Source organism: Podarcis pityusensis, assembly GCF_964106645.2.
Source record: "Podarcis pityusensis genome assembly, chromosome: 5".
Taxonomy (NCBI): domain Eukaryota; kingdom Metazoa; phylum Chordata; class Lepidosauria; order Squamata; family Lacertidae; genus Podarcis; species Podarcis pityusensis.
This window is the reverse complement of record NC_138032.1, coordinates 62,826,954-62,850,513: the sequence shown is the minus strand read 5'-3', so window position 1 is coordinate 62,850,513 and position 23,560 is coordinate 62,826,954. Positions and strand designations below refer to the sequence as shown.

At 42.4% G+C, this 23,560-nt stretch overlaps 1 protein-coding gene across 6 annotated transcripts in view; it reads right to left on the bottom strand.

Annotated features, from left to right (window-relative positions):
• The window catches only part of BLNK (B cell linker), a 93,716-nt gene that overhangs the window by 2,521 nt on the left and 67,635 nt on the right, over positions 1-23,560 (bottom strand). For all 6 annotated transcript variants that reach the window (XR_013986775.1, XM_081007189.1, XM_081007187.1 and 3 more), the window contains 19 exons: positions 23,508-23,554; positions 22,357-22,391; positions 20,946-21,099; positions 19,390-19,547; positions 16,142-16,229; positions 14,874-14,969; positions 12,058-12,083; positions 11,235-11,260; positions 10,340-10,444; positions 8,283-8,325; positions 7,797-7,830; positions 7,396-7,468; positions 6,940-6,970; positions 6,467-6,509; positions 5,174-5,252; positions 3,719-3,750; positions 3,436-3,515; positions 2,091-2,174; positions 833-988 (listed from right to left, as the gene is read on the bottom strand). Coding sequence is in view for 5 of the 6 variants with exons in the window: in XM_081007189.1 (XP_080863315.1) it covers positions 833-988; positions 2,091-2,174; positions 3,436-3,515; positions 3,719-3,750; positions 5,174-5,252; positions 6,467-6,509; positions 6,940-6,970; positions 7,396-7,468; positions 7,797-7,830; positions 8,283-8,325; positions 10,340-10,444; positions 11,235-11,260; positions 12,058-12,083; positions 14,874-14,969; positions 16,142-16,229; positions 19,390-19,547; positions 20,946-21,099; positions 22,357-22,391; positions 23,508-23,554 (1,390 nt within the window). In the remaining variant the exon portion in view is untranslated. The remainder of the gene's footprint in view (positions 1-832; positions 989-2,090; positions 2,175-3,435; positions 3,516-3,718; positions 3,751-5,173; positions 5,253-6,466; positions 6,510-6,939; positions 6,971-7,395; positions 7,469-7,796; positions 7,831-8,282; positions 8,326-10,339; positions 10,445-11,234; positions 11,261-12,057; positions 12,084-14,873; positions 14,970-16,141; positions 16,230-19,389; positions 19,548-20,945; positions 21,100-22,356; positions 22,392-23,507; positions 23,555-23,560) is intronic.

Here is a 23,560-nt window from a genome sequence, read left to right as displayed (position 1 = left end):
AATACACACTTTTTTTTGGAGGTGGGGAGGGGGGCAAAGATTAGTTGCCTGACAAGTAATATGTACTGGTCAGAACTTTCAGAATCAGCAGAGTTTGTTTAAAATCTTCTGAAAGAGAAGAGTAAAATTGGATCGACGGTACATGACACTATGGCAATTGTTGTTAAATCCAGTAATGTCCTTTGTACAGTCAATTTTATGAAGTTGCTAATTAATGACTGTTTGAATCCCACTCACAAGCAAAATTAGTGTAGTGTTGAGTGCTGCCCCACTTATATAAAGGGTAGCAGAAGAGTTCAAATAGTGCTGTTTCCCCCTCTGTGGGCTTAGTTTCATACTCTAGCACAAAGCAAAGTGTAAAGCAAGTGTTCCGAGAGAATAAGATAAGACACCTTTGGATCCAACTGTTTGGCTATTTTCTTCATAGCGTGAAGGGAAGTGGCCTACAAGTGGGAACTGAGTGTATCTGTCTTCCATTCAATTAAGTTGTTATCATCCCCACAAGCCCCCACCTGCACAACATCCCTACAGTTTGGATAAATGATAGTATTTTGGTGTGCTTTTCATTTTATTGTCTTTAAGGGAAAAGCTACAGTTAGGAGCTCCCAGTGGCAGTTCTTTAATGAAGGGCTTGATTGTTGAAAAGAACTGCACTCACATTTTAATTAGGTCTCGTTTGGATTTGAATCACCTCCTTTTCTGTTTAGTTTAATGTGTAAGAAAAGTAATATTAAATCAGTTTTTAAAAAGATTTTCTTTTTATACATTATCATGCCCAGAAGCAATGTAACTAAAATTTCCATCCACATAAAACAGAAATGCAATCACCTACCTCTTCGCCACTTTTTTCTCTGCCCAGAGCATACTGTCTTGTTGATTCAATAAATCGGATTGGGATGTTATATACTCTCTTGTTATAAAGCACAACAAGTGTATATGGTTGCTTTGAGTCTTGTCCTGAACTCTTCCTTACAAGGAAAGATCCATCCTAGAAGTCATATATGAAAAAGCAAATACTAATGAGGGCTCATAACATAGATATTCATTTCCCCCTGTAACCCTTTCTTTCCTAAGATCTTAACAGACTGAAAAATGCTAGCTAATGTGCAGCTCTCCCAAATATTAGCATGAGGGTCTTCTAGTTTTCTCATCCCTGTTGGTGTCTACCCACTCCCCTTGGGCAAAGTCTATTGTTTACCTTCACAATTAACATCAACGGTGCTTAAAAGTCTCCGAGGCAAACTGCATTATTGTATCTGAATTATTATATATAGCTTATGCTAGTGTTACATGTGCTAGTGAGGAAATGGCCTTTTTCTACAGAATGTGACAAGATAAGTGTGTGTGTGTGTGTGTGTGTGTGTGAGAGAGAGAGAGAGAGAGAGAGAGAGAGGTGTAGAATTTGTTAAGAATATTGCATTCTGTTCTAGAATGCAGGATTCTGTAGTTAGGAAGTGGGTTCCTTTCCCAGACTGGAAAATCAGTTTTTCGTGACAGGTTCTACATCAGGATAAATCTTCATAGCATCTAACCATGTACCTATGGAATTGCAACTTCGGCTAATACTTCACTGATGAAGCGAAGTCCAGGACAGCACATGCCATAATACATGTGTTCATGCTTAAAGGTTCTACAAGACTCTTTCCTGTAGAACAGAATGGGTCCATCAATTTAAACAGACCCAAATAAGAATGATTAGATCCCTATTTTGGTGGTTCCTTTCATCCCTTGCATGGTCTAATGTGCATTTTTGCCTTTATGGTAAACTTACATTGCAAGATCAGTAAGGTGGCAATTCTATCCCATTACTCTGTGTCAGCCTGCAGCGAACCCCTCAGCCTTCTTAAGAGACTTGGAACGGTTTAATCTTTGCACAAACTGGCTGAATTATGCATTGTGAAAGAGGGCTCTGGGATCAGTGTTCCCAAATTATATTGTATGAAAAGCCTGTAACTAGTATCATTTGTTCCCGTCAGACATACAGTATATATGCTTCTTGATGTTTATTTTGTAAATTTCAAGTTCCGTTCCCCTTCTATGCTTCTAAGGAGTTATTACAAGCTATGAGTGTTTGGAAAATTATTTTTTACCATGTTTGATTTGTATAATGCATCTTCAGCTGTTTTTCGATCACTTGAAGCCATAAACCATGCTTTACCATGAACGCTGGCATCCTGTGAAAAAGAGAGGCATTTCCATCTGCACACTCAAAAAAAAGCACTGATTTGCTGTGTTGCCTTAACAAACCAATGTTAAGATCGGAATACATATTTAAGATCAGAAGCATATATGAATGAAGAGGCAATGTATAAATTTATACATATCTATAAATGAACCAGCATTTGCGTAGCTTTCAGGCTGGGTTTCTCCAGCCACTCTGGGTGGCTTCCAGCAAATGAAAACACAATAAAACATCAAACATTAAAAACTTCCCTATGCAGGGCTGCCTTCAGATCTCTTCTAAAAGTCACATAGTTGTTTACGTCCTTGACATCTGATGGGAGGGCATTCCACAGGGCGGGTGCCATCACTGAGAAGGCCCTCTGCCTGGTTCTCTGTAACCTCACTTCTCACAGTGAGGGAACCACCAGACATTCACAAGTGTAATATTTCGTACTCTCAGAATTATTCATGAAATGACTTTTGTTCTATTTTTAAAATGCAGGTTATGAAGAGTTTTTAAATGTAGGCTGCAGAATTCATGACAAAAGAGCTTATATCCCTTACTTAATTGTGTGGCTAATAGTTGTTCCCACATACCTTTCTGCTGTATTTACTAACATTTTATTAACCACCTTTCTTTTATCATGGAACAAAAGGCGACCTACCCATGTGGTCCTTAGGAGGTTTCCCATCTTAGACCCACACTTGCTTAGTTTCTGGTAGAGTGGCCTTAAATGTATTCAGTCCACACACCGAGTATGGTAATTGCAACAGATTTAACTCCTCATAAAGGAAATGAATGTTAAACAGGTTATTTGTTTTAAAAGATGCTTTTTGTCTGTGGTGAACTGGCTGAAGGACCTAACTGAGGACTGGCATTTTATAATAGGAGGAATTTGTTGTACCCTCTCCCTGTATGTCTAGTTTGACAGGTGGGTGAGGCTTATCACCTGATGTCACAGTGACCCATTTTCACCCAGGTGGACACAGGCACAGCACTTTGCAAGTGCTGACAACCAGTTTATCATTGGCACTTGCAAACGTCCCTTTCTGCCCAGCTGAGTTTTTACCTGCCGCACACCTGACATCATATATGACATCAGCTGTAAGGTAGGTGAGAGTGGCTTGGCTGAAACGACCTGGTGTGCTAAATGGGAAGCCCTGCCCAGGGCCTGGAAATTCCCTACGGCTGTATTATATCTTGACCAAATGTTTGTGGAACACACTCTCCAATCTCCGTCTTTTTAAAAATGAATTTCAGTAGTGGTGTACCTGTTCTGCTGCAGTAGAACCACCTTGCAGGCTACTGCTACGTGGAGCACATGAGGTGCGGTTCACAGGTTCTGGGAGTCCTGGGGAAGATACAAGGCAACCTGTAACATTCCATGTTTAAACAAGAGAGGGCTCTGTTATATAAAATTGCAGCCCCCTTTGCCTATTGCCTTTGCTGCCATGCCAGTCATAAAGACAGCATGAGAGGAATCTTCCTTAATCGTGCTGAAGATGCATGAATTGGAAACCCACCCCAACTTAAGTCAAATGAAGGAGGGCTTACTTGGCAGTGTTGCTGGCTTCGGAGGCAGCGGTCTGAAACAAACAGAAATTGAGGAAATGCAGGATGGTATTACACATTGCAACTGAGGTAAGCGAGGGAACTGCATTTTGCTCACCATTTCTTTTAACCAGAAAAGGAGAAAGCCGTACAGGGAATAAAGAAAAATACAAAGCAGCAAAAAGGGTGGTATTTACTGTAAAGAGCTTACCATGGCAGTTTATTTACTTTTTTCAAAGAGGGCCAGATTTGATGAAGTGAAGGGCCGACCAAAGTGAGGTTTTTTTAGGGTTTTACCCCAGGAAATAAACTGCCACGGGAACCGGATTAAACCAACCAAGGGGCTGGATTAGGCCCCTGAAACAAACTTTGGACATGCCTGGCTTAGACAAATTCACAGTGGCTACCAATGGCTGACAAATTCATGGAGGAGAAAGCTCTCAATGGCTGTTAGTCATGATGGCTGTGTACTGACTCCACTACCAAAGGAATTTTAACTTTCAACACTGATCGCTGGGGAACGTAAGTGCTGAGATTACTGTTGCGCTTGGGTACTGCTTGTGGGCTTCTTAGAGAAACCTGGTTGGCACTTTGAGAATAGGATGCTGGAAGTCCAGCAAGGTTCTTCTGACATGCTTTTTCCTTTGGGGAAACTTATACATCCTTTATAATCCTAAGGAAATGTTCTCCTCTGGTTTATTCCTGTTTTTTTTTTTCTCCAGAAGAATTTACTCAAGCTCTTGCAGGATCCCCTGTCTGCTGTTTATAAATACAGTGGGTTGTATCCACAGAACCTTAGTGTGAGCAGAAGGCAGCTCTACTTGCACAGTTCTCTCTTCTAACTGCAGCCTGTTCTATGCTCTGCTTGTAGAAGAAAAGGATGCAGAGCTGCAGTTGGGAGGAGTTAAGAACAATTGTTAAAATCCAATCCATTATGTTTTGCTGATGATGCCCGCCCAACTGCTGGAAATATTTGCCACAAAGAAAAGAGGGGCATCTTCTAAATTGTCAGTAGCTTCCTCAAGTAATAGCACTTAAACTCCAATTTGTGCAACAATGTCAGGAGGTTAGAGAAACAATATTACAAATTTTGGAGCTTACATGCTGTTCTGGTTAAAACTACTTGTCTTGACTTTTATTATGCTTGCACCTTGGGATTTTTTTTTTTTAACTCTTTAATTTTAGGTGCTCCAAAGCTCATTTCCCCCTCTTCTGAGGGTGAAAGGCAATGGCAGTGATTGCATTGGGGATCAGGGCCCCAATACAATTACATGGCAGTGTGCTCATCTATGAGGATTTAATGTTCAAATTGTTAAGGAAGACATTTGTACCTAATTCCATCTCTTGCCTAATAATCAGTTGTACCCACTTTGGATTCTCTTTCTTTTTAGACTTTGAAACCAGCAGATCATAACTCAGGAGCAAAAACGAAAAATTTAAAGCAAATTATGTGCTTACTTTTGGATGCTGGGTGGGATGGGTGGAAGAGGGATATCATGATTGGAAACGCGCCGGCGTTCGGCTGGTATAGGTTTATCTACATTTGGAAAAAGAGAAGTCTGATTAGGGAAAGGATGCAAATGGGTCTCGGTTGCCCTTGGTGACATACTGCGTAGCTCAGCTTGCATGAGCGGCAAGGATACTACCTTGTGATTTGACCTTCCACTTTCTGCTGTGCTGCAGCTGCAACTACTGAAAGTCAAGGCACAACAGCTTTTAGTCCTTCATCTGCACTCTGCTGAGAATCTGGTTTGGCTATCTTCATCTGAATTGTGCCTTATATCACACAGCATTCATTTTCTGGCTATAAAGCAATACAAGGTACAATCCTGAAGCGGAGAGCAAAACGGGCTTCTCAGGCTTTCAGTCCTCAGTTCTACAACCAGAGTGGCATTATACGTACAGGTGGAAGGGAAACTGGATACCACTTGCTCAACACCTTGCAACAAAGCGAGACTTTTTACCAATTCCATTGCACCTTGTTGAAATGAGCAGAATGAGATGGGTGCACAGTGCACTGTGCCAGAGCTGACTTCAGACTTGTGTGGTGGTCTTCTCTCTTGAGAATCCGCATGGTTCACATGCACTTGATAAATTTGCAAAGCAAAAGCGAATATCCAGGCTCTCTTTAACAGGTTTTACTAGTCTATATTTCATGACCTGGAGGATGTAGACTACTTAGTTCAGCACTTTTTGCAAGAAGCCCAGCAAGCAGGAGATGGTCCATCAGCAGATCACTGACTGGTGAAGCCCCAGTAGACCACTGACCAATCTACTTGCACCCCCTCCCACCCTATAGCACAAATCCAGGCAATACATACTAAACACTTTAGGAGAAGATGACATTGCTAGTTGGTACATCTAGCAATTGGATGTGGTTGTAAATACCTTGCTAATTCTACTTTGCAAAAGCTCTCTTGGAATAGAGGGAAATGCTTTCTAGTAGTCAGGCTGTTGTTCCATCTAGCCCATCCATTCTACCCCAGCTGGAAGCAGTTCTCCATTGTCTTGGGAAGAGGTCTTCCCCATCTTCTGTTATTTGGTCTTTTCACTGGAGATGCTATGGAGGCATGTGCTATGCCATTGAGCTACGGTCTACCCCTGTCTGAAATTTTCATAGCAGCCTTAGACAAAATCAATCCTGCCTTGAGTGGGATTCAATAGTATATGTGGCCTTGCAGCACTACAGAGTTTTACGCATTATTAATAAGAAGATGGTAGACAAATGTTTGAACAGTAGAAGTAGTTTACCTTCAATAACACTTAGGTGGTCTCTGTCAGGGAGGCTTGGTTTCTACGAGGACACAGGAAGTAAATTGGGTTAAGATTGTGTGGTAAAATACTCTTCGACCACTGATCTGACATCACAACTGACTGAGATCCCTGCTCCCTTCTAGGCTTGTGGTAGAGGATATCCTTCGCTAGGCACAGAAGTACTGTACTTTGTAAGAAGAGAAGCACCAAATATCTGCCACAGCAATTAGCTGTAATAAATTTCTACTCCGTTCAGTAGCACACTGAGGATTTGGTTGTCAGCAGAAGCAAAAATCACTGTACAAATAGCCTCTTTACCATTTAGCGCCGAGAAATTGGAACAACGTGGCTGATTTAGGATAATGGTTGTGTTAAGCACTGTTTAGTGTTCTGGAATGACTGAAAGTTTTGTTGTATTCTCATTTATTATTCAATGTGTAATAATATTTTAAAAATCAAAATCAACTTACTGATGGCAGTGCTGGATTTGGTAATTTTTTCCTGCAAGGGAAAGAAAAGAGAGAGTTATTGCATGTGATTCATAAGCTTGGAGGCAAAAGTGTCACTACATGAGTGAAAGGCATTTTGGTTCACACAAGGGGAATCCACCCCCCTTCCTCCTCCTCCAGCCCCACCTGCCACATCAAGTGCCATGCCCGAGAAATCCTTAGACCTTCCAAGAGCCTTTACAGAGGACTGCAGTGGGAACAGGGAGGCAGGAAAGCCCTCTTAGAAGTGGGGAATCCAGCCCATGGAAACCCAACTTTTATGTTGCTCGGCTTAATGGTGATGAGCATTTTAAAAAGAATCCAGTGGGGTCCTTTATATAATGGGTTTAATGCATAGGACAGCCTCTACTTTACTGCCTCCAGTACATGCTGAGAGTGCATGGAATAGTTCTAAAGTAACATCTTTTTATAACTTACGGAATCCGTGGAAATGGAGATGGGACTGTAGCAGAAGGAGCCTTGAATTCTGGAGCACTGTTGCTGCTGAGAGCTGAAAATCCAGACACAATGTTTAGTGCCCCTCTTTTTTGACTACCATCATCTCTAGCCAGCGTAGCCAATACCCAGCAATGATAGGTGTAGAAGTGCAAAACATCTGGAGGGCTCCAGGTTGAAATACATATGCCACAGAAATATATGCATTAGATACACAGAGAATATTAACAGTGCAGATGTATGAATGTAGCCCCAGTCTGTTAGGATTTCAGTATAAGTGGAATGAAGAGGGAGGCATGAAATTGGTGCTGGAGTGGCTTTTGATGCCCTCCAGTCATAGTACAAAAGGCCCCTCAATTGTGTCCAGGGCAGAATATACTTACTGTCATCATCTTGTATTCCGAGGCTATCTGGTTCCTGAAATCAAAATAACAGTTGTCAGATTTTGGTATATAAATATACCAAACAACATTTACTTAATAAGAAAAGCCAGATTATGAAGCCACAGAAAACTGAAGGAACAATCAGAGAAGGATTCTGAGCCAACAAATATCTTAATCAGAGGAGATGAGCTCTCCTAAATTATTTAGACAAAACTGGAAGAAAAAGAAATGCCATTTTCCAATCCTTTGGTGAAGATCTTCGTTAGTTCAAAGCACAACATAAAAAGAAGCTTTCTAGATAAGAAGAAAGATGTATCTAGTCCATCAGTCTATTATCCACAGTGGCCAATCAGATGCCAGTGGGAAGCTTACAAGCAGGACAAGAGGACTTGTTTCTCCACAAAAATCAGAAGGCAATTGGTTTTCTGTCCCTCAAGCAACAGCAAGTAATTGCCTTTCAAACTAGGTAGGTGGTTAATAACTTACAATTTTTGGTGGAGGCCGGTTCCTAGGAAGTGGCAAAACATTTCTGGAAAGCATATAAAATGTTTCAATCAAACTTTTTGCTCTTAATTGTAATAGTAATTATCTGCTTTGCTATAATTTCAGTTTCACCTGAAACTTTTGTTGTAGCGAGCACCCTGATTAGGATGAACTATGTGAATATATAGAGAGAGACTAGTGGACTTCCTGTAAAGCAGAGATGTCTGACATTTAGTGCTGTTATGTCAGCACTAAACAACTTTCAACCCTTTGGATAAAACTCACCAAAAACCAACAGGCTACTATTTTTAAGTGCTTATACACCAACACTGGATATCGATGAAGACATTAAATATTTTTTTTATTCTCAGCTGGATGTTATCCTATCAGAGATGCCTAAGGAGAAAATTATCCTCCTAGGTGATTTTAATGCAAGAGTTGGGAGAGATTTTGATCTGTGGCTTGGGACTATTGGGAAAGAAGGAACTGGCAACAGCAACCAGAATGGAATCTTACTTTTCACTATACGTGCAGTGCACAACCTTGTTATTTACCAACACACTCTTTCAACAATAAATAAATAAATTTAAAACATCATGGAACCACCCTCAGTCGAACCACTGGCACCTCTTAGACTATGTAATTGTCCGAGCTGAATATTGCCGTGATGTTCTCCTATGACGAGTGCCGACAACTGCTGGACAGATCACTGATTAATACATTCCACGATGGCTATCAAGGTTATACCTCAACACAGGCTTCAAGGAAGGAAATCAAGGCACAAAATGAACACTCAAGCCCTTCAAGATCCTATTAAGCGAGATTGCTTCCAAACAACCCTTAAGGACCATCTGCTTTCAGAGTTCCCTGATAACTCCATTATTGCAGCCTGTGAACAAACTATTGGACACCAAACCAAGAAACACCAGAACTGGTTTGAGGAGAATGATAGTGAGATTGAACACATTATTGACAAGAAAAGAAAGGCCTTTCAGATCTGCCAAAGATATAGAACTGCGCCACTAAGAAAAAAACCTATGCCAATGCTAAGGCTGAAGTTCAAAGAAGAACCAGAGAACCAAAGAACACTTAGTGGATAAAAAAAGCTCAAGAAGTCCAGCACTTAGCCGACACTCAGGATGCAGAGTGTTTCTTTAAAGCTACAAAGACCATCTATGGACCAATAAATCATTGCATATGCCCCCTATGCATATGCCACACTTCTAAAAGATAAAGAAGCTATTGCACTGCGCTGGAAAGAACATTACCAACATCTCCTTAACCGCAACTCCCCCCATAGCTGCTGAGGTCCTCTCACGAATTCCACAAAACAAATTAGAGATGAGCTTGCAGTATCTCCAAATCTGGGAGAGTTGTGTACAGCTATTAACCAAATGAAAAACAACAAAACCAGCAGACCTGATGGCATACCTGCCAAATTCTTCAAAGTGGGTGGAACTGAACTTGTACAACAATTTCACAAGCTCATCAAAAAAATCTGGGAGAGTGACGAGATCCCAGTAGACTTTAGGGATGCCAAAATTATCAACAGTTTTAAAAAGGGTGATAGAGCAGACTGCAGAAGCTATCGAGGCATCTCTTTATTAGCTGCAGCTGGCAAAATTCTTGCAAGGATCTTAGCAAAACATCTCCTAACTATATCCGAGGCTACCCTTCCTGAATCCCAAAATGGTTTTCGACCTTCTAGCGGGACAGTGGACACAATTTTCACTGCTCAACAGCTTCAAGAAAAATGCAGAGAGCAAAACCAACCCCAATTCCCAACTCTGGGAATTGTAGATCTGAGAGGGGAATAAGGGTCTCCTATCAACTCCTATCAGCACCCTTAAAAAACAAGACTTCCCAGGATTCTATGCGGGGAGCCTTGGCTGTTTAAAATGTATGATCCTGCCTTAAATGCATAGTGCATATGGAGCCTGGGCATTTGAAATGGAACATGCAGTACCCACAATGCCAAACTGAATGCTCAGTGTGAATCCCTTTTCGTGTAACATACTCATCGATTGTTACAGATATTCTTATTATTATTCATAACTAACCTGGGCACGTCAGGTTTAAAGGGCTCTTTAGCTGCACTGTGTTCAAGCGAGTGTCCTCTGGGTTCAGGTCTCTGTCCAGGTTTTGGAGGAAGTTGCTTGGAATTCCTTAGGGATGAAAATATTAAAAGTCTAGGTTTCATATTAAAAGTTTATGTTTACAAAAAATGTGAACTAGCCCACAAGTTTTGCCCAGCTGTTGTGAATTTGGATTAATGAGCAGTTTTCTTGCCCAGATACTCTCATAATTGGAAGGCAAGACAGATGCTGGAAGAAGTTTACAGGACATATTTCTTGAAAAAGATGGTGCTGGGCATATTTTTCCTATTAAGATAACCATAAATATGCATCAATCTTCTAATAAATTCCTAGGTCTCAGTTGTAGCATTAGAGACTATATGGTTTCAGTTTGCAAATAAGGTACACCAGTCAGATGACTATGGCCATAATCTTAAAGGTGTTAGTTGTCATTATTATTATTATTAGTATTTACATTTGTATACTGCCCTTCATCCGTAGATCACAGGGCGGTTCACAACATAAAAATACAATATAAAAAACACAAAATATAACATAAAATAAGAAAAAAAACCAACCAACCAAGGATGCCCCCTCCCACAACACATTTAAAAGGGCATTGGGCATTAATTAGCCCAAGGCCTGGTTGAAGAGGAGCATTTTTGCCTGGTGCCTAAAGCCAAACCTCCCTCTCATTTGATCTCCCTCCCCCCTTATTTCCACTTAAGTCGAGTTGAATTCTAGTCCATTCATAAACCATTGATCTAAATGTGCCTTAAGTATCTGGAGTAGATGAATACACCTCTAGGAGGACGTACACTTGTGCAGGGAATCACATAATAATTTTTTTATACAGAATTTCACACAGGTTTCACATTACCTGGGCAATGGAGGCAGTGCTTTTTCCTGCAGGGAGAGAATGAATTGTTTATTATTATTGATATTATTATTTAGTCATGTTTACCCAAAGTGATTTCCAAAACAGTATAAACACTAAAACCAATTACAAAATTGAACAAGCCAATAAAACCTAAAAAAACCCCTAAAACACACCCATCCAAATAAAAGACAGGTTGTACAGAACCTGCCCCACAAGAGGACAGAGTTGAGACATAAGCTGTATTGGATGGATTTGCTCTTAGAAGAAGGACTATGAACAGAACATTCCTGGCAATGAGGAAAAGAAGTGATGAAAATGGAAAGGGACTTGGAAGTCCTGCGTCACAATATTATAGATGCAGTGGTACCTCAGGTTAAGTACTTAATTCGTTCCGGAGGTCTGTTCTTAACCTGAAACTGTTCTTAACCTGAAGCACCACTTTAGCTAATGGGGCCTCCCGCTGCCACCGTGCCGCCAGAGCACGATTTCTGTTCTCATCCTGAAGCAAAGTACTTAACCCGAGGCACTATTTCTGGGTTAGCGGAGTCTGTAACCTGAAGCGTATGTAACCTGAAGCATATGTAACCCGAGGTACCACTGTACAAGGAAACTTCCATGTCTAGTGTGGTCAGAATGTATTCCATTTGATATTTCAAATGTGTGAAATACTGTTCTGAACATGCACTCGGTTTCATCTGAGCACAAAATGGACCATATGCCATTTCCCACTCTGGGGATGGAATATTTCTTCTCTCCAGTAAAAAACAGGATCCTTCTGCACAGGTGAGATTTTGGTTTTCAAAGCATGTATATAAGGTCTTACCTCTTCCTCAGGAATTTCATAGACATCTGGAAAAAGAAGGATGTTCCGCAGTTAGAAACAAAACTCAAAACAGGCATGCACAAATATAGATACAGGAATGACTATATATAGAGAGAGTTCTATTTTTTTTTAAAAATGATAACCAGTTTTGGCAGGACATTTGATACTTGTAGATCATGCTAAAATGTTTCTGAAAGGTGAAAAGCCACTGATATTTAGGAACAGAATAAAACAAAAAATATTAGCAATATTAAGCATCATTGGCTCCAGTCCTACGACAAGTGAAAAGAAAAAAGTTCACAGAAAGAAACCTCCAAGGACAGCGGCGTAGCGTGGGTTGTCAGCACCTGGGGCAAGGCAAGTAATTTGCGCCCCCTAACCCGGGGCAAGGCAAGTAATTTGCGCCCCCTAACCCCTAACCTGCCGCCGCTGCCAGCTTCTTCTTGCTGCTGCCTGGTCTGGTCTGGTGTGGTTCTCTCCCACGCTCAGCGCTGCACTGGGCGGCCGCTGCACTGTCCCTCCCCCAGATAGTCCCTCGCTCTCTCTCCGCACCGCACGCCTGGCACCCACCCCCTCCACAGTGGGCGGCGACCCAGCGGCTCAGATCGGATTCGCACAGCCAGCACTGCAGTGAGAGAGAGTGAGTGAGCCAGGTAGGGGCAGAGAGCTGCGAGTGTGAGCCTGCCCCCCAGATGTTGCGCCCGGTGTGGCCGGCCCTCCCTGCACCCCCCACACTACGCCACTGTCCAAGGACGGTCAGGGACCTCACTGACAATACTGGGTAAGACAAAGGGTTGTTAGGGGGGAAAGCTTTATTCCAAAATTCACTACAGTACCTAAACATAAGTTGGGTTACAGGTCACAAATCCTAGAGGCATGGCAGAGCTCGAGAGTTCATGGCTAGGTAGAATCTAAGCTTCTGAAACACACCCTGGGCTCTCCTTTTGAAGAGTGTGATGGACACCTTCATTTATGCAGTTGATGTCAGTTTATAGTCTGTGCTATGCCACGCCCCCCTTAGCAGCCAATTTTGGACCGGTGCCCATGGCAGTTTCCCAAAATTCCAAGGGTGCCCACTGCCCCCAAAGGTTGCTGACCCCTGGACTGGACAAACCCTGTGGAGCATAAGGCTATCACTGGGTACTCGCCATTGTGGCTATGTGCTACTTCCAGGTTTGGAGGTCTGAATGCAAACAGCAGGAGATAACTATTATCCTCAGGTCCTGCTGGAGGGCTTCCTGGAGGCACTGTGATGCCCCAAGGTTTGGGCCTGGTCAAACAAACAAGCACTCCTGAGAGCAGGTTGAGGGAGTGAAGTCTGTTTGCACTGGTGCAATTTCCTTGGTGATGACAGTGCCAGCTCACTGTCTGACTGATCCCTCTGTGTCTCCCCTTGGGAATGGCTCTTCGCTGGCTGGGAGTAGCAACAGAGTCCCATCAACTGGCTAAGACATTACACTTGGGAGTATCAGATGACCCTACGGCAGGCTGTATTCTTGACAACCAACGCGGCCCCTTCCCCAGGTCTATGTCAGCACCTCCCAATCTGCTGGGACCCTCTGCGGGTCAGAGTCCTCCAGTTCCCATATCTCTTCCCTCTTCCCACCCCTCCTCCCCATCGGACCGACTCCTGTCAAGTGTTTCCATGGGGCTCATAACAGGAACTGCTCTTCCTGAACAGTCCGCCCCCATATTACTGAAGAAGGTCCCCTGACATCTCAGAAAAGCTTTTAAGGCAGTGATGGCCAAACTTGGCCCTCCAGCTGTTTTCAGACTACAACTCCCATCATCCCTAGCTAACAGGACCAGTGGTCAGGGATGATGGGAATTGTAGTCCCCAAACAGCTGGAGGGCCAAGTTTGGCCATCACTGTTTTAAGGGGATATAGACTGAGGGGAGGGAATGGAAAATTTTCCTTCTGTTAAGTTTTCTGCTCACTTATCTTAGGATCCTTGCAAAAAATTCTTAAGCATATTACTAACATACTTCACTTTATCAAAGCTCTATTTTTTCTGACTTGAATACATTGGGTTATGTCCAGACTAAATTATGCGAATTCAGGCCTCACCGAAATCAATGTGACAGGACAAATGAGTTAAATCCCATCGATTTCAGCAGGAACAAAGTCAAGCTTTTGTCTTGCAGTGTTTTACTGTCTGTTATGGCTAAGGGTATGTTCACTTATTAGAAGGAATTGGTTGGAAAAATGATTCAAACCCAGCTTTCCTAACTGTGTTAAATAATAATGTCACTTGTCATTGATGCAAAGGATGAAATTAGGGATAGTTATAGCATTAATAAATTCCACTAGGGGGTGCTGTTTTATTTGAAAGCAAAGTTATTGCTACCATCCAAAGAAACCGAAAGGAGTACTATGAATGAACTTTCTGACGTTCCAAACAATGTGCGTAGAAAAAACTCCCTTCTCTGGCGTGGCTTGTTTACACTGTACAGCATTAATGAAGCCTGCTAGTCTTATCAGACAAAACAGTGAGCTATTTACTCTAGTTGGCAACATAGTAGATCCAGGATGACTTATGATGCAAAATCAGCCCCGAGTTTGCTGCAGATTCAAGGAGCACAGCCAATGGTTAGGAATGATTGCAGGTCAGGGATAATATCTGGAGGGACACAGTTTCCCAACACCATATATATATATATATATATATATATATATATATATATATACATATACATATGTACAAACCTAGATCTTGCTTTTACGATGGCTTTTTAAAAGGACTGCAAAATATAACCACAACTTCAAAACATATAAAATGGTGTTTATAATTATACTAATACACATTCTTTCATACCTAATGTTGAAGGCGATGCAGGAACAGGAGGCAATGCTGGCGAACTGGGAGGATCAAGTTTTTGCATGGGCTTGATCAATCTGTTCACCACTGGGGCTTAAAATGATGAAAGAAACATAGGCATGTCACACTAATGAAAACCAAAGTCACATGTATTGGGGGATAGTATTTTTGGCTAAATTAGTTTCCTTAAAACTGCTTGAAACTGAAATTTGCTCTTTTATGCTGCAAGCAATATGCCAGCCCCCCCCCTCTTTTAGAGGTATACTTAAATATGCATTACAGCTCCTTTTCTAAAAAGGAAGCGGTCTGTTCAAACATGGAGAGACATGGTTCAGCAATCCTACAGCAGAAATCTAGTGGCATATGCAGAACCCCAAGAAAAGGAAAGAAAGATATTAAAATCAGCAGCCAAGAATCTAGCCCTCATCGTTCTATGGAAAGTTTAAAAATGTACCATATTTTTCGCCCTATAGGACGGGGGGGGGGGGGAATAAAGGGGAAAAAATTATTCCCCCCCCCAGGCCCGAGCTTCCCCCTCCCCCAGACCCCAGAATGGGACCCAGACCTGTTTTGGAGGCTGGCGGAGGGCTTCCCCCTCCCCCAGCCCCGCAAGCTCCCAGAGCCTCCAAACCAGGTCGGGAGACAGAGGGATGGCGCGCTGCACCTCCCCGCTGTCCCCCGAGTTTGCGGGGTTGGCGACGGGGAGGAGCAGGCTTCTCCCCCCCGCCAGCCTTCTAACCAAGTCGGGGGACAGCAGGAAAGGCGCGCTGCGCCTCTCCCGCTGTCCCCCGAGTTTGCGGGGCTGGCGACTGGGAGGAGCAGGCTTCTCCCCCCTGCCAGTCTTCTAACCAAGTCGGGGGACAGCGGGATGGCGGAATTCCGCCTCCCCGCTGTCACCCGAGCTTGTGGGGCTGGCGGTTGGGCTCTCCTGAAGCCTTCATTTTTGGAGGGGAAAAAGTGCGTCCTATAGGGCGAAAAATACGGTACATAAAATATCACCTCTCAGATTCAAAATGTGGCTTTTGCTTGCCCTAATTTTCTGCATTCTTCCCTTCACCTCTGTAGTCCTTTGGAACGGAAAGGGAAGAGACTGGATCTTATCAAAAGGAATGGCCCTGCTAGCTAAATTTGCACGCCCAATTCTGAGAATTTTCTTCCTGTCTGTTGGACAGAAATGGAGTCCTACACATTTCAGATCCAATACCTTGCCCACTTGGTTGGCTTCATGAAGTTGTGTGTAAAAAAACAACAACCCAGATGCTTACGTTTTTTAGGCGGTGGAGTGCTCTCCTCTGTGGGTTGAATATAATTATCTTCTTCATCGTCATTTTCTAGAGGTACAACGTAATCTGCCTGAAGGAAAATGCAGAGATGAGTTAATATAGGGTATGTATAAAATAGCACATGACCCAGCCAGAGACCATTGTGCGTTCCCCTGCGGTTTCAATGCAGAGCTCTCAGTACATGATTAGATTTCTCCTGTGAAATAAATGAGATGTAGAAAGTGCCACTGTTATCTTTTCTGTCCTGGCAAAGCCATTAATAGCCAGTTTCCTTGGGAGGAAAACCCCCTTCCAATCATTTTAACATTCATCTCTGCTGGTTGATGGGGGTTGGTACGTTTTTGTTCTCTTTTCATGTTATAAAGTTGCGTTGCTATGGCTGTTGTTTGTTTCATTATTTTATGCAGTGTTGTGTTTTAGCCTTGTTTTACACATTGAAGATGTAGTATGTCACCTAGATAAATTGTCTTTATGAGACGATGAATAAAAAACACACACATAAATACCCCCCAGCTCCAGTGAACCAAGATTAACTGAGTGTTTTGGGTTTTATGTCATGTATGTGCTGAAACTGTCTTGCGCTAGAAGCATAGGTTTTTCTGTGGGAGCACCTGCATAATGGAAGAAAGAGGTCTGCTTGCTTGGCATCCATCAACAGGATTTTAAGTACAGTGGAACCTCTACCTGCGACAATAATCCGTTCCGGATGTCTGACCGGAGTTCAAAATGGGTCACTGGGAGAGGCGCCGTTGTGCGCAGGCGGCGATTTCCCACTTCTGTGCATGTGGGAACGGCGGCAAACCCGACGGTTACTTCTGGGCTTGCCACGGACGTTGGGCGAAATGGATGCAAGCGGAGGCAGACGTAAGAACAGGTTTGACTGTAGTTGATAAAAACTGGCCCTTTTGAGACCTTTGAGTTGTATCCGACTCAAGAATGAATGAATTGACATGAATGGAATTAATTAAGTAACAAGAAGCTTCAGTCCATTGATTTCAATGTCCAGTCTGAGCATGATATCAGGTGCAATACTAACCCCCCTTATGCTGGGCCATTCTGAAGTCGGGGAGGGACTGAGCTGCAGTGGGGTCCATTGCATCATGGCTGCCATACTGCTCCATACAGACCTATGGGTGATTTCAACTGTTTTAGGTTGTTGGTTTAGTTAAGATTTTGGTACTACTTTACTTGTACTTTTACAATGCTTGGCTTAATGTTTTTAACTATATGTTGTAAGATGCTGTGAGGGATTTTGAGACAGCAGGCTGGCTATGGATCCAATAACAAATAATTAGCAGTTGAGCTAACAGCTATGATTTACTTCTCCTCTACAGCAAATTTGGGGAATCTCTGGCCCTCCAGATGTCGCTGAACTGCAACTCCCATAGTCTCTAGCCATTGGGCCATACTTGCTGGGACTGATGGGAGTTAATAGTTCAGCTGCACTGGAGGGCCAAAGGTTCGCCATGTCTGCTCTGTACAAGTAGGTGTCTTCTCCTTGTTGGTTTCCACAAGGATTTTTTCTGCAATTATTAATCAATTTGAGACCACTAAGCGATGTGGTCAGATTAAGGGATGGAAGCTTCTTTTGGGACCCAAGTCAGAAAATCTCACATGTCTATCCCTCCCCTCTTGGTAGAAAAAAGGAAATAATAATAATCATAATGACATTCAAAGATAACAATTTGCTACCTTTTCATTTAGGGAACCCATTCTTAAATTTTCAACAGAACAGAATCCTTGTATTGATTTTTTTTTGGAAAACAATGTACTAAACTGAAATTAAAACTTGTTGCACCTGCTTTATTACTTGTACGAACCAGGTTCCCCTTTTTGTTTTGCATTCTGCAAAATGTATTTACAGCAGTAACACAGTTGTATTTACAGTTTAATTGTTTTGGGGCTTGGGGTGGGTTTTTATTTTGCCAGCTGCCCTGGGAATATGACCAAAGAGCAGCATAAAAACACAATAAATTCATAAAAAAATAAACTCGGTGCATCAACCGTGTATGAATTGTATTTGATATATGAATAGTTTTATTCCTTCTTGTTCCGTAGCATTTCTTCCTGGATTGGTGTATGAATGTATCAAGCCTTAAGACAAAGAAATAACCAAAGAAGAAGAAAGAATGGGAGAATGATGCTCCGTAATGTATGCGGGACCAAGGCTGTTTGTTATAAGGACAGAATGTAATACTGGGAATGGATTATGTCTGACTGCGACTGCATGTGAATAATTTGGGGGTGACTCACTGTCCATTAGTCAAAGCTCCATGGGGCCTCTTGTGCACACACAAAGACCTCCACATATGCAGGAGGAGCTAGTTTTCTTCAACGGCAGAGAATGCTCCACACATACGTCATTCCCATTTAATATGGGCACATCCTCTGAATACTGAAAGGAGCAGAACATCCCTTGATCTTCCAGAACTGCACAGAGAACATCCGAGCTCCTACACGAGGATTGGAGTGACAGGTCTGGGTTGAGAACCTGTTCTGAGCCTTTCTCTTCTAGAGGTTTTAGTACAACTGTGGGAGTATGACAAGTGAGGTGAGCACTGGGGGAGCAATGCAATGAATGCTTCAAACAATAAATGAACACACTGCCATTCTGTTAAATGAGACCATTTGCACGTCTCCACTTTGAGCATGTGAAGGTTTGTAAGACCTCAGATGGTACAATCACTTTAACACTGTTCCCAGTCCCAGGGATTTAAGATTAGTATGATGATGAAGAAGATTAATAATAATAATAATAATAATAATAATAATAATAGATAAATAACTACTATTATTTCCTTTTATTTTATTATTTTAAGAACAACAGCAAGTGAGAAATTCTAATATTTGTCTTCTGCCACTAGTTGTGTGCCTATTCCCTATGCATTGATTATCTTGATCTCCATTCTGTTCCTCCTGCTTTTATAAATAAACTGTATGTGAAGTGCTTGTTAGTGCCAGGGTAATATTATTTACAGGAATAAGCATGCAGCTTCCTACAACTCTCCCTTCTACTTCTGAATCTTTTGTATGTAGAGAATGTGAAATGTGCTAAATTCATATAATGGGCAAATTGTCCTAGAACAATAATTTTTAAATCCTTACTGTCATCATTTTTATTATTTTAAATTGTGACCTCCCTATCGCCATGTTCAAGAGGATTCATTCTTAAGGTGGCCGTGCCTAGCTTTTGTATCTAATAACTATCCTGATTTATCTGTCAGCATTACCTCATCATCCTTAGGCTTAGGTGGTTGTATTGGCCTGAGAGCAGCAGGCGGCAAGGGCAAAGTGGCCAGTTTCTTTGGTTTAGATAAAGAGTTGCTTGGCAAAGTAGGCAGTGGTTTGGTGACGGGCCAAGGCTTCTGTGGACTAGGCTGCTTTTTGTCTGTAAACGAGAAAGAAAATCCAGTAAAAATCCTTAACTTTCAAAAGGGTGCCTCCATCCCCTTCCATTTTGATCTAGTCTACTTATAGACTGAGATCAGTTTCAGATGTGCGACTGATGTACAGGGAACAGGACATGCAACTGACCTTAGGTGCATTAAACCATAGTTAAAAACAATGGTTTAATGTGAATGAACAGCATGCTGCTGAAACTATGGGCACGTCACTCCTCTCCCACTCCAGCTGTGCTGTCTGGCTAGTTGTGACATCTGAACTTGGGCTTGTGGTTTGTTTCTACCAAACAAACCATAAGCCTTGGTTAAGTTGACATGCCAATCCAGACCATGGCTTGTTTTCTAACAGCATGGCAGGAGTGGTTTCGGCAGTGCGTACCAGCACGCTGCTCATACACAATAACTGTAGCTTATTTCTATTATGGTTTAGTGTGCCTGCAAAGCAGGTTCAGTATATTGTGCTGGATCAACAGTCAAAGTTATTTGTGCTTGAAACCCTCCCTAAGATCCCAGCCAAAAAACACTTCTGGGGATTGACATAAAATGCATGGTTTTAAAACTGGGCGCTGTAAATACCTCCTACCCTCGACTCCCCGGCAACGGAATGGGAAGTCATAAAAATCATCCGACTCCTGGAATTGATCACTTTTGAGAAAACAACACCACTGAGAGAACTGAGCATTCTGAATATTTTCCATATCAGCTTGCACAGCAATTTAAAAAATAAAATAAAGCTTTTTTGTTTAATAACAAGCTGTATATTTTTTAAACCCCTTCATTGTTTGGACAGGAACTTCATATCTTGGGGGTGGGGATAATATTGTGGACTTTTCTATGCCTGGCATTTTAAAAGTAGATTGCAGATGTGGAGAACCTGCTCTGGACTCCCTCTGCCCCATTGGTCCAGATTGCCCTTGAAATCGACTTTTGAAAAGTCACTTGTGCTAATTTTGTGAAGGGTGTCATGTGCAGCTCAGCTCTGAGTTCTGTTATAATTTAATTTTCCACCTCACAGAAAAGCACCCAATGAATGACCCTAGACTTGTGTGTGCCATTAAAAAGGCGGGGGAGCGGTACTGTAACCTCAGCTGACAATTAGAAATTACAACAACAAAGGGCTTGTGGCCTTTAAAGGCCAATTTACTTACTGTGACATGAGCTTTCATGGACTCAAGCCCACTTTGGCAGATACATAAAGGAAACAATTGTAAGGTGGGAGTTAGGAATGCAGGAAGATCATCCTACTGAGGCTCAGCCCTGATTAGGAGACCGGGGAAATGGGGTGTGACCACCATTTCAATCCCTCCTGCTTCCTTCAAATTCTATGCCATTCATTATGTTCTGGAATAGGAAAACAGCTGCATAGAATGAGGCATAAAGATTACCTGCATATTCTCCTCCAGCACATGAGAAGGCTGCTGGAATCTTCTTTTCCTGCTCGCTTGGTGGGGGCTCATAGCTGTCATCAGGGTTTTCTTCGGTGGGAACCACGTACATCTCAGGATCAGAGTGGTCATCAGGATTCTCATAATCACTATCCTAAAAAAAATAAAAATAGGGCATCATTCATTTTCTTAGAACCCTGTAAGATGCAACTCTTAGAGAGAATACGTGCATTGGGTTGAGATATGCTATAGTATTGTTTATTTTTAACACCACCCCAAAAAGTAAGCAGCTCCCCCAAAGTCTTTTAATTCTGTGTTTACATGAACATGATTAGTCCCTGTGATGTATAATGATTACCTGTCAATGTGAATGGGCTGCCAGAGACTAGTCACAACATAAGAACATTCCCCAGCGCTCAATAAACAACTTGGATGCAATATTTTCTGGGACAGTCCACATCTTCAGTTGACAATCTAAACCTGTCCTGAGTTTACAAAGCAGCCTACGATTATGGGGAAGAGCAGGGGCAAGGAAACTACAGGCAAAGGGCTACATACCTTCATAGGCCACCTTCTGAGAGTGGCATAGCAGTGGTGGGCAGGGGCAGTTGCAAAAGTGGACTAAGCAAAGAATGGGACTCTGATCACATGCCTAAGTTACATTCCAGCTATGCAAAAGTCAGAGGCTTCTATATACAAACACTTCCATTCTCCTTCCAGGCCAGAAACCTTACCACAGGGGGTCAAGGACCCATTCCAGACAAGAAAGAAGGGGTGTGTGTGGCTTGTGGGTGTTTTGCTTGAGGACAGTCCCAAGGGCCAAATGGAAAGACTTGGAGGTCTACATTTGGACCATGGGCCTGATGTTCCCCACCCTGGGTGCAGAGGAACAGAGCCATGTGGGTGTGGGTTTCAGGGAAAACAAGACAAGAAATAATTTGAATAGAGGACCAGTGACTTTTTTGCTGGTAGCACACTCAGTGGGTTTTTATGGCCCATGGTGAATCCTAATGGCAGCCAGTGAGGCGGGGTGACAGTACTAAATAGCAGACCTTATCAGCATTTGTCATGCAGTGGTGCTGGAGGAAATGGGTGGTGGGATCAGAACTACATAGGTCAGGAATAGGGAACCCGTGACCCTCTGGATGTTATTGGACTCCCAACTCCAGTTCTGATCTAAGTGACAACTTCTTATTATCCAGACACAAGACCACTGCTGTGAGCATTTTGGTAGTAATGCAGATACACACACACATACACACATCTCCAGCTCTTCAAGAGTGTGACTAGAAGACTGATAATATCATTTATATAAACGGAAGCAAAAATAGATGGTTTGGAGTCAAAAATTCCACAACTCAGATTTATAGTTATTTAGGTGCAATGGTAGAAGTGTGATGAATATACTTACAAATTCATCTGACCACTGTTCCTCTTCCTCTGCCTCTGCATAAAAACAAATAAAATTAGTTTGCTAGCCACTGAAGAGCATGCAGGTTAGCAAGATGTCAAATACTTCCTTCTTGCAAAATTCTGTCTACAAAATGCTCCTAACTAGCTAGCCATACAGCTAGCCAATACTGTATCTTAGATTTATGGTAGTGAAATGAACTGGTACTTGAGGAAACAATTCGATAACCATGTGCCACAATATACAGCATTTGCATTTTATGGCAAAGCGGGAAAGCTGCTCCCCCTCCCCTTTGTTTATCTTCTTGGCCACTTCTCATAGGCTGTCAGATGCTGTGATATTTGCAGCTATCGCTTTTCCCAGCGGAAGCCTGCATGCCTGACCATCCATCCCCAATAGCTGTATGCTAGCCAGTCTGCAACACTGATTTCCTATCCCTTGCCTGCACACCATTTCCATGAGACATTAATACAATCTTCTGACAGGAACGAGGCAAATGCAGGAACCCCTCTTCTTGAAGAAAGTCAGCATCTCTGTTTAAACAGGAACCAAATAGGAGAGGAAACATCTTGCAAAATGTTACTCAGGAAATCTGAGGCCAAGGCACTGTGTATAATGGGCATCCAAAACGGCTTTCTTAAATCACAGCCTCTGATGCCTAAATGTAGTACAGTACTACTTTTCTCCTGAGGCTTCCTAAATACCATTCTGAAAGCTAGCAAAGGGTCATGTTTCATTAGGTACTTCTTATGGTTTGATCTTTTAGCTGAGGCAGCTTTTCTGCGGTTGCCTTTTCACATCTAATAGCCGAGGTAATGATTCAAATTTCTTCATAGGGATGCAGTGTTCACGTTAGCTACATGACACTATGCAATGAAGTCATTGATTAAGTGCCCATTTAACCATTGCCCTAGCCATGTCGGAACCACTTCTGTGAGTGGTTTCCATGTAGCTGAGATAACTTTTAATTAACCCAACCATCTGGGTGGGGGCCAACTGCATGGGCCCCCACCAAGGAACGGGCACCCCCAAGGGCAAGATACATGTGACTTGCCCCTCACCTTCCTTTATAAGCCCCAAACTCCCTAAACTGTGGTTGGTACCAACCACAGGACTTAATTAACAGTTAATAAATAGTTTCATGTTCATACCTCTATAATCTACTGGTGGGACACTTGGTGGTGGTTTATTTGTTAGCCTGTGA